Source organism: Pseudophryne corroboree, assembly GCF_028390025.1.
Source record: "Pseudophryne corroboree isolate aPseCor3 chromosome 3 unlocalized genomic scaffold, aPseCor3.hap2 SUPER_3_unloc_19, whole genome shotgun sequence".
Lineage (NCBI taxonomy): Eukaryota > Metazoa > Chordata > Amphibia > Anura > Myobatrachidae > Pseudophryne > Pseudophryne corroboree.
The window spans coordinates 18,249-32,827 of record NW_026967507.1 but is presented as its reverse complement, the minus strand read 5'-3'; the positions used below and the strand labels follow the sequence as shown (position 1 = coordinate 32,827).

General features: G+C 42.0%; 1 protein-coding gene across 1 annotated transcript in view; it reads left to right on the top strand.

The window, feature by feature from the left end:
• LOC134983570 (zinc finger protein 271-like) overlaps nt 1-12,917 on the top strand; it is a 74,829-nt gene extending 61,912 nt beyond the window's left edge. Inside the window, exons 3-4 of the mRNA XM_063949226.1 lie at nt 7,770-8,693; nt 11,385-12,917. Of these exons, the coding sequence (XP_063805296.1) occupies nt 7,770-8,693; nt 11,385-11,653 (1,193 nt within the window). The 3' untranslated portion in view covers nt 11,654-12,917. The remainder of the gene's footprint in view (nt 1-7,769; nt 8,694-11,384) is intronic.
• Nucleotides 12,918-14,579: the final 1,662 nt, after the last annotated feature.

Sequence of the window (14,579 nt, the reverse complement as noted above, 5' to 3'; positions counted from 1 at the left end):
GAACAAGTCTATATTGTACTTCTTGTGCTTCATCTTGACTTTGACCTTGACTTTGACCTTGACCTTGACTTTGACCTTGACTTTGACCTTGACCTTTCTTTTTCACAGGAAACAATGGAGTATTCCATGGGGATCTACACTGGACAATGATCCCATTCTCTTGAAAGGCTTGGATTTGCTTTGTAATAGCTTCAGTTTGTGCTGGGGTGAGAGGATACTGTCTGATTGAGACAGGTATGGTTCCAGGCTTGAGCTGTAGGTGGACAGGTTGAACTCGTAGTAGTCCAGTATCCATCTTTCCTTTTGACCATAGTCTGTCTGGAACTTGAGAAGTAACCCATTCTGGGAGGGTTAGTTCTGAGCTTGACTTGGCAGTTTCTTGCAGTAGGTAAACTTCAATTGCTGCTTCAATGTTAGGCTTCATAATAGCTGGAATATTGCTGGTGTACTTGATTCCTTGTGGAGTATACTGAATAGTAGCTTGCATGATGCTAAGGATATCAGCTCCCAACAAATTTACTGGGCATGTAGGTGAAGTCAGAAATTCAATGGGTACAGGTGTAAGTTCATCATTTATAAGGAGAGAAGTTGGCTTACTTCTTTGAAGAGGGAGGGGCCGTCCTCCCAGTCCTGTCCCATTAACATAGTGATTGGTTAAAAGTTCTTTTGGGACATCAGTTTTCTTAAGTACAGTGACTGCTGCTCCAGTGTCCAAAAGGCATTCCAGGGTGTTTCCTGTAGGTAGAGTAAGCATAACAGTACCTTTAATGGGGTCAGTGTAGGTGTTGCTTGAGCAGGTGGACCCCGGAGCAGGAATCTGTAATTCCCGTTCTACTGTGAAAGCTGGAACACCATCCTTAGACTTCAGCCACGCACGGTATTTTCTGCAATCTTTCTTCTGATGACCTGTAATCTTGCACCAAAAACATTTACCAGTCATGTCTTCACCTTGTACATCCCTTGTAGTGTAGGGCCTGGAGTTATTAACACCTCTACCTTGGTTTTGGACCTTATGTGTCTTGGTGTTAGACTGGGCAGCCTGTACCACATGTATAGTAACAGCTGGCGTTTTGGATGTTTTTTTATCCTGTTTTCCTCTTTCATTGTCCTGAATTCCTTCTAGGACTTCTACTAATGAGGTAATGTTCATCAAATTTGCTTCTGGTCTGACAGCATACAACTGCTGCCTGTATTCAGGTCTAAGTCCATTAAGGAATCTAGTCTTGAACAATCTGGCATTATTAGGCTCTGCAATGGGAAAACCTTCATTCTCTTGTCTGACAGACAGTCTGTCATAATACTCCCTTATGCTGAGGTTTTTCTGTATCAGATCAGGCTCAGCTGGTGCAGTGTCTCTGATTTGCTGACATCTGACTTGTACTCTATACAACAGTTGTGAGCCTGAAGCCATAGTATAGCGGTTGGCTTCAAGGGGAGCATTCTCAATTTTCCCTCTATCACCATCTGCCTCCTGAGCAGCTATGGCAAGAAGCATATTATATTCACCTATTCCTATAGAAGCTCTAAGAATCTGTTCTAAATCAACCCAACATGGTCTATACACAAGATACACTTGTTTAATCTTTTTTTCAAACTCTGCTGGGCTTTTTCTGATATTTGGTAACTCATTTACAATTCGCATAATGTCTGAGGGGAACCATGGTATGTACTGTTCCTGTTCCACATATTCTGCAATGTATCCGTCATCATTAGGCAACAAATTAGTTGTATGTCTGGGATTAGCATGACTACTAACTCTAACAGGCATTACATTATAATTTTTACAAGATATTCCTCTTGGATCTCTGTTAGGACTACTAGCAAAGTTCCACAACCTCCTAAATATCCCTGGAGTTTTTGGTTTAACATTTACTCCATCATTAACATTTTGTGATTCACATGGTCCTGAATTTGGCTCTACCCAGTTACCACAAAAGAAACATTTTTCACTTCCCTCCGGAACACATCTCCCACAATAAATACACTTTCTTTCAGGGTAGTGGATAACATCCCTAAGAACCAGTGTACCTTCTGGATTTTTTTCATAACTTAAAGTATTTACATAACGTTTTTTAGGTGTCATTTGTTCTGCATATATTGCTGAAGGAGTTAAAACTCCTGCTTTATCATGTGTCTTTGATTCTGCATGCATTGATATCAGTGAGGGATATAAGCTCCCTGTAACAGCTGGTGACTTTAGCTCTGTGTGCATTGATACTGCTGAGGGGACTGACCCCCCTTCCACATTCCCATCATTATAAATAGCATTACATGTTATTGGAACATAGGGTGGTGGTATTACATTAGACATACAATCATCCTGTTTAAATCTTCTCTCATCTTCAAGTTCTTGTGAAACAATAAGCCATATATTTACAGTGTCCAAATAACCTTTCTTTTGTAACCAGTGACCATCTGTGGCCTGGAACCTTTTCCAAGCCTGAGTATCTAATATTCCTTCTTTTGGAAAATTAGCTCTTTTCAGGATAGCGTTTATTCGCTTTATTCCTCTCCTTCCTTCCCGTTCCACTACAATGCCTATAGGTGTTTTTATAGGTGAGCGCTTCATTCTACTCCCTTTCCCTCCCATTGGGGTAATTAAGCCCTCTGGGTGTGGCCGAATCCACCTGCGGTGAAGAGGGATATGTCCTTGAACGAGAAGTATCTGTGTATTACTGGTTATAAGTTTAGTTTGGACACAAACCTTTCTCAGCCTATTTTTGTTTCTACTGCAAATTAACTTAACTTGTCTGGTTTTAACCTACCACATCTACAATGCATGTAATTTAAAACACCATATTCACTATTTACTAATGTCTGAGAACTTGCTGTGCACACTGCTAGTCTGCTATAATGATCACTAAGTCAATTATTCATTTCTCTGCACTGACAACAATTGAGCATTCAAATGATATCCCACTATACTAGCAAATTCTGTTAAAACGCCTTTCCTATTCTGATTTGCTATCTATGTTGCAAAAAACACTGGGTAAATACTGCAAAATAATTAACCTTGGTACACCTTTGTACCGCACACAATTGCAAACTTGGTACGCCTTTGTACACAATTTCAATTGTTCTGTGGGCGCATGCGCTAATAAGACATAGACAAAGATTCAGTCATTTAGCCACTTTAGACTTTGTACAACATGAAACAATGTTTGTATCAATGGTGCAGGCGAGGTACGTTGTGTCTCATATGACCACCCAGGTGCTTCCATTGACAGGTGACAGGACAAGCCTACGGTTGCGCGTGCCAAGGGCCGTCTTTGATGACCTTATGGACCAACCTCCTTTATACACTTTACACCATTTCTTGTTATCTTAAAACAGACAGTTTACATGACACAGACAAGACAGTAAGCTGTTCATTTATGGCGTCAACTGTTGGTCAGCATACCACAAATTCTAGCTATCATTCAGGTCCCGTAAATGGCTGACCCAACTTTCATACAAACATATGACATACAAACATATGACAACAACTGCAATATGCCTTACGCCTTATCTTTATACTGTAGCTGCAACAAGCAATGCACTTTAACTTAAGCAATAAACTTTAGCTGCGCAAGCAATACACCTGTATCTGCCTTAGATTACAACAAGCAATACTTTTTTAGCTGCGCAAAACAACATAATTTAAGTAATCTAGGCTGTGACAAGATACTTGGGTTTCTTTCTAATGACAGTTCAAGGAAAAACATAAATGCACATTGTTTTCTATAATGTACTAAAAATCACACTCATGGATTCTGATTTTGAGTAAAAATATGACTGTTTTTACAATCGTTTTACTCACCCAATGTGAAATCAGAGTCCGTGAGAACAATTTTACTTCCACCACAGAAAACTTCTCATTAGATGCCTTTCCTTGTGTTAGTCATTCCGTGACGAGCCCTCATTAAATGATATCGCTAATGCTGTCTAGGTAGCATGTTGTCCAGTTTCCTTCAAGTATCATGTCACTTCTGGATATCAGGTCATAATGTATTGCTGAGAGAACCCAAAAAGACACACAGCCGTATGCCTCATAGGTAATCTATTTACTGTAGTTTCTTCAGAGAATATATAAGGCACATTGTACATATTAGTCATGGTGGTCAGCTCACATTACTGTCCCCGAAGGTGGGGGCACACTCAGTATAACATATGTTCTTTCCATCTTTGGTAATCAGCAAATGTGCAGTGTACAGTTCATTTTACAACAAGTTACATCACACACTTTCTATAGATGTTTCTCCCTACCAACAGAGTATATTCTTAACTTTGTACTTATACTGCTATCTTCAGCTGTCCCTTACTTCATATAGATAAATATAGTACAGAGAAGTTTGCTGACCATCTCTAAGCTCAATACGGTTCATTAAATCTGTTTCATATAGTGAGGCTTATAACATATTCAGCCCTTACTTGGAACTCATTTCTTCATTTAACATAAAAACATCTCCTATATGTGTATTTATCCATTTGATTATTATAACACAATATAGTAATAAAACATTAAGCTAACACGCTGCATCAGGTTCACCATCCTGCATGCATATTCTATGGCATGATTGCCGTGTCCAAAATCTGTAAAGGTCCACTCTACTCGTAAGGTGGACTCTTCCTGGGCGGCTGCCCGGGGTGTCTCGGCTATATAGCTTTGCTGAGCAGCTACTTGGTCTGTGTCGAACATGTTTGCTAAGTTTTCCAAGTTCGATACCTTGGCCTCTGATGACCTCAAGTTTGGTCAAGCAGTTCTGCAGGAGCCTCCGCGCTCTCCCTCCCATACTGGGAGCTTTGGTACATCCCCATGGTACTAATATGGACCCCAGCATCATCTAGGACATAAGAGAAAATAGGATTTTAATTACCTACTGGTAAATCCTTTTCTCATAGTCCGTAGAGGATGCTGGCCGCTCGCCCAGCGCTTTGTTTTCCTGCTTTGGTTTTATAGTTCAGTACTGCCTGGTTCCTAGGTAAGTTCTGCGTTTTTACTGTTTCAGCTGTTGCTGAGTTTTTCGGCATGTTAGCCGGATTTGCCTGTTGTGTGAGCTGGTATGAATCTTGCCACTATCTGTGTATTTCCTTCTCTCGAAGTATGTCATCTCCTTGGGCACAGTTTCTAGAGTCTGGTAGGAGGGGCATAGAGGGAGGAGCCAGCCCACACTATTAAACTCTTAAAGTGTTCATGGCTTCTAGTGGACCCGTCTATACCCCCATGGTACTAATATGGACCAGCATCCTCTACGGATTACGAGAAAAGGATTTACCGGTAGGTAATTAAAATTCTATTTTTTATACCTTAGATACTATGTTACTATGTAATACAGAAGGAAACTATAGGTCAGTAAGGCAATACAGTAGGAAACTATAGGTCAGTAAGACAATACAGTAGAAAAGTGTAGGTCATTAAGGCAATACATTGGGAAACTGTAGGTCAGTAAGGCAATACAATAGAAAACTGTAGGCCAGTAAGGCAATACAGTGGGAAACTGTAGGTCAGTAAGACAATACAGTGGGAAACTATAGGTCAGTAAGAATACAATAGGAAACTATAGGTCAGTAAGACAATACAGTAGGAAACAGTAGGTCAGTTTGACAATACAGTAAGAAACTGTATTTCAGTAAAACAATATAGTAAGACACCATAGGTCAGTAAGAAACTATAGGTCAGTAAGACAATACAATAAGAAACTATAGATCAGTTAGACAATACAGTAAACTATAGGTCAGTAAGACAATACAGTTAGAAACTATAGGCCAGTAAGACAATACAGTAGGAAACTATAGGTCAGTAAGACAATACAGTAGGAAACTATAGGTCAGTAAGACAATACAGTAGGAAACTATAGGTCAGTAAGACAATACAGTAAGAAACTATAGGTCAGTAAGACAATACAGTAGGAAACTATAGGTCAGTAAGACAATACAGAAGAAACTATAGGTCAGTAAGACAATACAGTAGGAAACTATAGGTCAGTAAGACAATACAGTAAGAAACTATAGGTCAGTAAGACAATACAGTAGGAAACTATAGGTCAGTAAGACAATACAGTAGGAAACTATTGGTCAGTAAGACAATACAGTAGGAAACTATAGGTCAGTAAGACAATACAGTAGGAAACATCTAAATAGCCTTTATAAATGAGTTCCTCCTAACACCGCACAACTGCTCAGTGCGCAGACATTTGTGAGCAAAATAAAAAACCTATGGAGAATTATCACCAATAACTTTTTGCGGGTAATTGGATAGGGAGTTTTTGCGATGAACTGAATCCCTCCCATAAAATGTTTATACATACAGTATGATGTTACATTGAGATTACCGCTGGAGGAAACTCTGTCACAATATTATTCAATGTGTAATTTATCCCATCCTCGTATGGGTGTAATATATTACTATATTCTTACTGAACAGGATTATTAGCACTGAATCAGTTATCACCCAATATAATATACATGCCGATGTTTAACAACAAATACACTTGTTTGTTTATTACATTATTCACCTTTATACATTTACCTTTGTGTTTAATATATCACTGATTTATCTTACATACTTTACTGTACTTAATAAAGGTTATATATTATTTATTAGTGTGCAAACAGGACAGCACTTTCTCTTCTTTGGTGTTTTATTATTGCAAAGCCCATGTCACCTCTAGTAATCCCACATGAGCGTCCATGTCACCTCTAGTAATCCCACATGAGTGTCCGTGTCACCTTCAGTAATCCCACATGAGCGTCCATGTCACCTCTAGTAATCCCACATGAGCGTCCATGTCACCTCTAGTAATCCCACATGAGCATCCATGTCACCTCTAGTGATCCCACATGAGCGTCCGTGTCACCTCTAGTGATCCGACATGAGCGTCCGTGTCACCTCTAGTAATCCCACATGAGCATCCATGTCACCTCTAGTGATCCCACATGAGCGTCCGTGTCACCTCTAGTGATCCGACATGAGTGTCCGTGTCACCTCTAGTGATCCCACGTGATCGCCCGTGACACCTCTAGTAATCCCACGTGATCGCCGTGACACTTCTAGTAATCCCACATGAGCGTCCGTGTCACCTCTAGTAATCCCACGTGATCGCCCGTGTCACCTCTAGTAATCCCATGTGATCGCCCGTGACACCTCTAGTAATCCCACGTGAGTGTCCACGTCACCTCTAGTAATCCCACGTGAGCGTCCACGTCACCTCTTGTAATCCCACGTGAGCGTCCACGTCACCTCTTGTAATCCCACATGAGCGTCCACGTCACCTCTAGTAATCCCACATGAGCGTCCGTGTCACCTCTACTAATCCCACATGAGCGTTCAGTGTTGATCTAGGTCCAGTCTAAGCATCCTAGCTTTTTTTGTTTTTTAATAAACATAAAAGCAATGATTACAGATAAAAATGTCAGTTATAGAATTATTTATTGTATGCTGTAACACCCTGGGTCTTGTCTACTCATTATATATATTAATGTATTTTATTTTCCAGCAGATGGACACACAAGCAGGAATATCTCAGAAGGACATCTAATGCTATCCCTGGATTCTGAAATAACAGATAATGACAGTATACAGGATTCGCCAGGAGATAACCCCATTACCCCAATTATACATCCAGCTCTATCAGCTGATCCCTCTGATCCTGGGAAATGTTCTCCTGATCACTCTGATATTGGAGCATCTGTTACAGCTCTGAGAGTAGATACAGTGTTTCCCTGTTCTATAGATGCCATATGTTTTACACAGAACACAAACCTTATTACTCATCAGCCAGCTAAGGCAGGTGAGAGGCCATTTCCATGTTCTGAGTGTGGGAAATGTTTTACATACAAATCAGCTCTTGTTACACATCAGAGAAGTCACACAGGTGAGAAGCCGTATTCCTGTTCTGAGTGTGGGAAATGTTTTGCATGTAAATCAGGTCTTGTTATACATCAGAGAAGTCACACAGGTGAGATGCCATTTTCCTGTTCTGAGTGTGGGAAATGTTTTTCATCGAAATACCATCTTGTTAGTCATCAGAGTAGTCACACAGGTGAGAAGCCATATTCCTGTTCTGAGTGTAGGAAATGTTTTGCACGGAAACCAGATCTTGTTCTACATCAGAGAAGTCACACAGGTGAGAAGCCATATTCCTGTTCTGAGTGTGGGAAATGTTTTGCATGTAAATCAGGTCTTGTTATACATCAGAGAAGTCACACAGGTGAGAAGCCATATTCCTGTTCTGAGTGTAGGAAATGTTTTGCACGGAAATCACATCTTGTTATACATCAGAGAAGTCACACAGGTGAGAAGCCGTATTCCTGTTCTGAGTGTGGGAAATGTTTTGCACACAAATCACATTTTGTTATACATCAGAGAAGTCACACAGGTGAGAAGCCGTATTCCTGTTCTGAGTGTGGGAAATGTTTTTCATCTAAACCAGATCTTATTAGTCATCAGAGAAGTCACACAGGTGAGAAGCCGTATTCCTGTTCTGAGTGTGGGAAATGTTTTGCACACAAATCACAATTTGTTATTCATCAGCATGCTCACACAGGTGAGATGCCATTTTCCTGTTCTGAGTGTGGGAAATGTTTCGCACAGAAATCCTCTCTTGTTACACATCAGAGAATTCACACAGGTGAGAAGCCGTATTCCTGTTCTGAGTGTGGGAAATGTTTCGCACAGAAATCAGCTCTTGTTACACATCAGAGAATTCACACAGGTGAGAAGCCATATTCCTGTTCTGGGTGTGGGAAATAAGCTCTTTTTTTTTTTAAATTGTGTATTCTTTATTGTAAGTTTTTTAACCCCCCCTCCCCCCCCCCAAAAAAAAATAATACAACAAACAATTATTAAAATTATGAGCATTATAAGAAAGTGGCACCTGTAAGAAAAAATTGTTAATACAAAACGTGTTTACAGCTCCTTTTGGAGAATTTGAGCTCAGTCCGTCACGATTTCACAAAATGTGGAAGTTCTAACTTTCCCTAACTACTAACCGGTACCATGCAGGGCTCCAAGATGTAGTATGGTAAGTCCTCTTCTCCCGTGCCACTGCGTCCAGCGGTGGGAGATCGCGGTTAGTTGTTAAGTCGCGGCTCAATGGCGTCACACTGCGGCTCGGTGTCAGGGAATTCGGGCCGGTCAGATGGTAAACTGTAGCTCTGTGCCTCCAACGCGTTTTGTGCGTCACAATCATGGCAGATACAGTAGAGCATGCAATATGCAGACAGGAGTACTGTCAGACAATGTATACCAAATAAAATTACAATACATGCCCAACAAAAACAGGATATATAAAGCACTTCTCAGTATAACATTAAGCAATAGGAGCACACAGGCGCCATGTGAGCTCACATATCTAGGATAAAGTGAGAGTAACCTATAGCTGAGGAATATAGAGATACAGAGATAACTATATTGCAGACCATGAATAGAATAGGCATAGAGTGAAGGAATATTGAAAAAATATATATATAATTCCGGAGACATCTGCCATAAATCTAAACAGAATAAAACAAAACCCTACAGTCTCTAACTAAATCAAAACAAACCCCGCACCCTGTATAACCTAACCCCAACCTAAGTATACCTGGATCCCCATAACCCGCCCACCTAAGCTACTTAACTTGTCTAAGCCCTAAACCCCACCCCATACCCAAAACGAGGATAAATAAAATAGATATATGACTGGAGCAACTGAAAAGATAATATCAAAGGATCTAACTCTAGTGGAACTTCCACGTATAAACTTACATATGTGAACATAAAATATGAAGGATAGTGTTTGCTATACCCAATAGATATTCCAATGCGTATCTAGATACATAAGCTCTTAAATGAAAAATGTTCAAATTAAACATAGTGTGTAACTATGTAATAAAGTTAGGCCGATAATAAGACATACAAAAAACATGAGAATGGACAATATTTTACAGAGAATCAGTGAGAATAAAACATAGCGAGGGTCCTGGCAACAGTGAATCAGTACACAGACTTGGAAAGAAACAAATTCAGTCTGGGGGACGGGCCCATTCCGGAACCATATAGCCCAACAATTCACAAACAGTAACCAGCAAACAAATGGAGTCATCAGCCATCTTGTACAGCATTATCCAAGTAGAGAAGAGTAAAGGCCTCAGGTCCACAAAAATTACAGAATGGAAATCCATCCCCCTCCCTAGCACCTCAACGGACTGCAATGTGATACAGTACAGTTCTCCAGTGTCCAAAAAGTCACATTTTGAGGCCCTGAATGAGATGGTGTGGGTCCACACAGTCACTAATGACGAGATGGAGACTGCCGCTGACATCCCATGCACCATCGCCAACCAGGAATAACGGCGAATACGCATGGGATTAATCCGCAACTCCCCCAATTTATAACTTGTTGTGTAGCGGAACCCACAGGCTCACCCAAGGGCTCCGAGGGCATCAACACAGGTAGGCAGGCAGACTGTTCAGGAGAAACGGGCACTGCAACAGTCTCTTCTCCAAACATAGCAAGAATCCTTTTCTCAGATTCCATAACAGCCTTCAGGATAGAGGAGGTTAGATGTTCAGAGGTACTAGCAGGGTTAAACATGGCTGCAGGGGGTGCCTCACCGAAGCCAGTAATATGTAAAGAAGCACTGAATAGCAGATAGAAATATTAGAAAGGTCCAGTCTCAAACAGTCAATATCAGAGGTATGAAACGCAGAAGAAATGGCAGTTCTGTGTGTTCATGATGAAGGAGACCTCAGTGTTCAGCAGAGAGCTATAGTGAAAAAAAGGTGTGCACTCACTAGGGAAGCATAGGAGAGAAGTAATGAAGTTCCTAGGGGCCCGGTCAAAAGATGGCATCTCCGTGGCGGGAAAGCACTCTTAATAAGCTGCTCACAGGGTCGGCCAAAATGCAAGGATTCCGCTCGCAATATAAGGCGACAGCAGCGGCACAGACACGGAGTTAAAAGCACCACTCAGAAGAAGCCGCCCCGCATTCAGCTTGGGTAAATAGTCGGGTAGTAGAAGTGGCGGATCCGCAGCAGGTAAGTTTGGCCACAGTAAACATGCGGTCAATCCCGGTGATGTAGTAGTCTCCCACCACAGCCAGTCAGTGCCAGCAGTCCCCGAATCAGCAGCCCACCAGCCGGAGTGGTCAGGAGAGGAGAGCCGTAGCTGGAAGTGAACTTGCGCACAGCACAATGTCAGGCAGTGAGGCCGGCCGCGACACCCAGGATGTAGGCCGCACTACGCAGCTCCGCAATGCCAAGGTTTTTCTGCAGCTAGAGACAGCACAGACACCAAAAGATGCAGCACACTGGAACACCCCTGTGGAGCAATTTCCAACGAGAACGTAGTAGGGAGCAGGATATATCAGCAGGATGTTGGTCGGGAAATAAGCTCTTGATCGGCATGAGAGAAGTCACACAGGTGAGAAGCCGTATTCCTGTTCTGAGTGTGGGAAATGTTTTGCACAGAAATCACATCTTGTTACACATCAGAGAAGTTACACAGGTGAGAAGCCATTTCCCTGTTCTGAGTGTGGGAAATGTTTTGCATATAAATCACATCTTGTTACACATCAGAGGAGTCACACAGATGAGAAGCCATTTTCATGCTGTGAGAGAAATAAATCCGCTCTTGTTGAACACATTAGACATTACCCAAGTACGGAACCATTTACATCTTCTGGAGTATAATTATCACTGTCGTCCAATGTTCCTCGGGTGAATCCTATCTCCTATGCTTTATAAAATATACATGCTACCACTGGGTGATATAATCAGACGTCATGGCCTGGTCTACCACTGCTATGCAGATGACCTGCTTTTTGCTCCATGTACTGAGAACCGAATACCAATAAATGGTTGTCTAGCTGAGCGCCAGGGGTGGATGATGCCAGTTGGCTGTGACTCAGTCTTTGTGAAACATAATAGAAGCTCACCAACAAAGGACAAGACTACAGCTTTACCAACCATCTGGATTTATGCTTTGGTGTTCAGAATTGCAAAATACTGAATATGTGCTGAATCTTTGTGTTGTCCTGGTATGTGGCTGACACAGACATCAGGTATCTGCCACATACAAATCCTCATTCTTCCATCTGTGGACCATAGCCAGAATCAAGCACTTGATTCCCTCAGAAGTTCATAGACTACTGCAATGCCATCTACCTGGGTCACCCAGCAAAAGAATTACAAAGCTTGCAGCTAGTACAGAATGCAGCAGCCAGGCTGTTACCTAACCTGCCCGTTCCTGCCTCCTAACACCCATTCTCTACTCCCTTCACCGGCTGCCTGTAAGATGGAAAATCTATTTCATTATTGGCTAACTGACCTTCCCAGCCCAACATTACATGGTCCAAGGTACTAGAAGCAGCTTCTGCCTCCTTACTGCCCTGCTTGCTGGCTTCTACAGATGAAGGACTGTTACCAGCAGTACCAAGAATCTCCTGTCCTTCATTTATGGGTTGAACGTTTAGTTTTGCAGCCCTGACCATGGAACTCACTGCCTTGCACAGTCCAAGAGGCCTCCACTCTAGAGACCTTCACAAGCAGACTGATGACTGTTACTCAGCTTTTCATTAATGTACCTCTATTTACTTCCTAAATAATACATCCCAAATGCTTAGGTCTTTTTTCTGCTGTTTATTTTGTATCGTGTGCTTTGTGTAAATGTGAATGTCTAATACCAGTTTGCACAATCTGTATTGCTGCACGACAATATGGCGGCCATTGGAACGTGTTTTCACTTCTAGTTTGCCTAACTTGTTGCAGACACTCATCTTGATCAGGAGTGCTGAGTGTTTTCTGATACAAGATCCTATCCATATATACCCTGTACATTACCATGTGCATTAGAGTCACCCGGGTTCCATCTGCGGTGGTTTGTTGTATGTTACATCTATATGGTGCGGATACTCCCCTGTATGATTTCATAATAAAAGCTTTTGTTTGCATCTAATTATTACATTATAGCTTCTTTTTATTCTATTTTATATTCCCGTCTGAGTAATTACGCCATAATGTTTAATCTCGGAGTGGACCCCAGAAGATGTAAAGAAACCGTGTAAGTGTTCCATCATTCTGTTTCGTGTAAGCATACAGGTAAGTGATGGCACGGTGGTCACTGACCGTCACATTCAGGTGGTATAATGGAAGTGGGACTGTCTCGGCTTATTCTAGTCTACTGCAGAAATAAAAAACTCAGCCTTTATCCTGCTTATAAAAATGACAAAGCCCATAAATCAAGCTGGCCGGACAAGACAGAGGCCACATTAATGGTGGCACATCATATAGGCTGAGGACCCATACTTCTGGGATATATGGCATAACTCCCTCTTCACCCACAAAACCTTCCCTTCACCATTCACAATGTCCACCATTGCCCCTTCAGAAGGGACACAACTTTCCTTTGCTATTCCACCTCCTCCTCTACAGAGCCCAGGACCATCTCCATGACCATTTCATGTTTATCTGGAGGCCTGGTATCTGGGAGGTTCATGGCCTGAGATGACCACATAACCACCAGGTAGTGGACAAGAAGAATCCACAGCCTCCTGAGGAACTGGAGAGTCCAAGGATCCACCCCACATGAGGCAGGGAAGGGTCAAACACAGGGTCTGGCTCACCAATTTCCTTCCTAAAAGCTGCTCTTTACCCAGTTTGGTACCTGTGGGATCCCACTCCAATTTCCCTTGAGAGTCCTTACTAATCCCTTCTGAACCTACCAGTTCCTTCCCCTTCCAACCACTCCTCCTTTTTAAGCTTTTCACCACCTGCTGTGTGAGTACCATCCAACCACTCCTCCATTCCTTGACTCATTGGTGTAGCAACCCCCTTCTCCCCACCCCCACCACACTGCTACACTGCAGTTAAACTGTGAGACTTCCTGCTAGCAGTACTCACTACTCAGCACACACACACACATCATGATTACACCGCTGTGCCAGAGACACTGTCTCACTGACAAATAATAAATAAATAAAATAAAGGAATAAGGGACAATAAACAAATAAAAACAAATATATATAAATAAATGGATAGGATAAGGATAAATTTAGTACAAATACAGGGACTCAACAATAAAATGCAGAAATGGACAAAGGAAGACAATCAGTTATACAACACAGTGGGAAAAGCTAATAGGGAAAGTTAATACTTATCTGCTCCCTGCTCCATTGATCTGTGCACAGAAGTTGTTCTCCCCGGCTGCAGGCTCCCTTCCCCACCAGCTGCTGGCTCCCTCCGGCCACTGCTTCCTCCTGACTATTGTCTCTCCCCGGCCGCTGGCTTCCCCCTTGCTGCCGGCTTCTGGCTCCCCCGGCTCACGGCTCTAGCACCTTGTCGCTCCATCCTCGTGTGCGTCCTTGTGTGTGCGCGCCCAATGTCACTTCCGGTTCCAGTCGCTTGATGCTCAATCAGTAATAGGTTTCTCCAACATACTTGAAATGTATTTGTAGTTGATTATGTGCTCCTATTGCTGATTATATTAATGTATAACCTGTGACTGCTGCATTTACTATAATTCTGTCAGATTTTTTCTGACTATTCCGATCTTCAATGCTTGTGCAAAGCAAGGTAGGGTCGGATTTTATGTCACTTTAACAAAATTTTAAGTGATTAC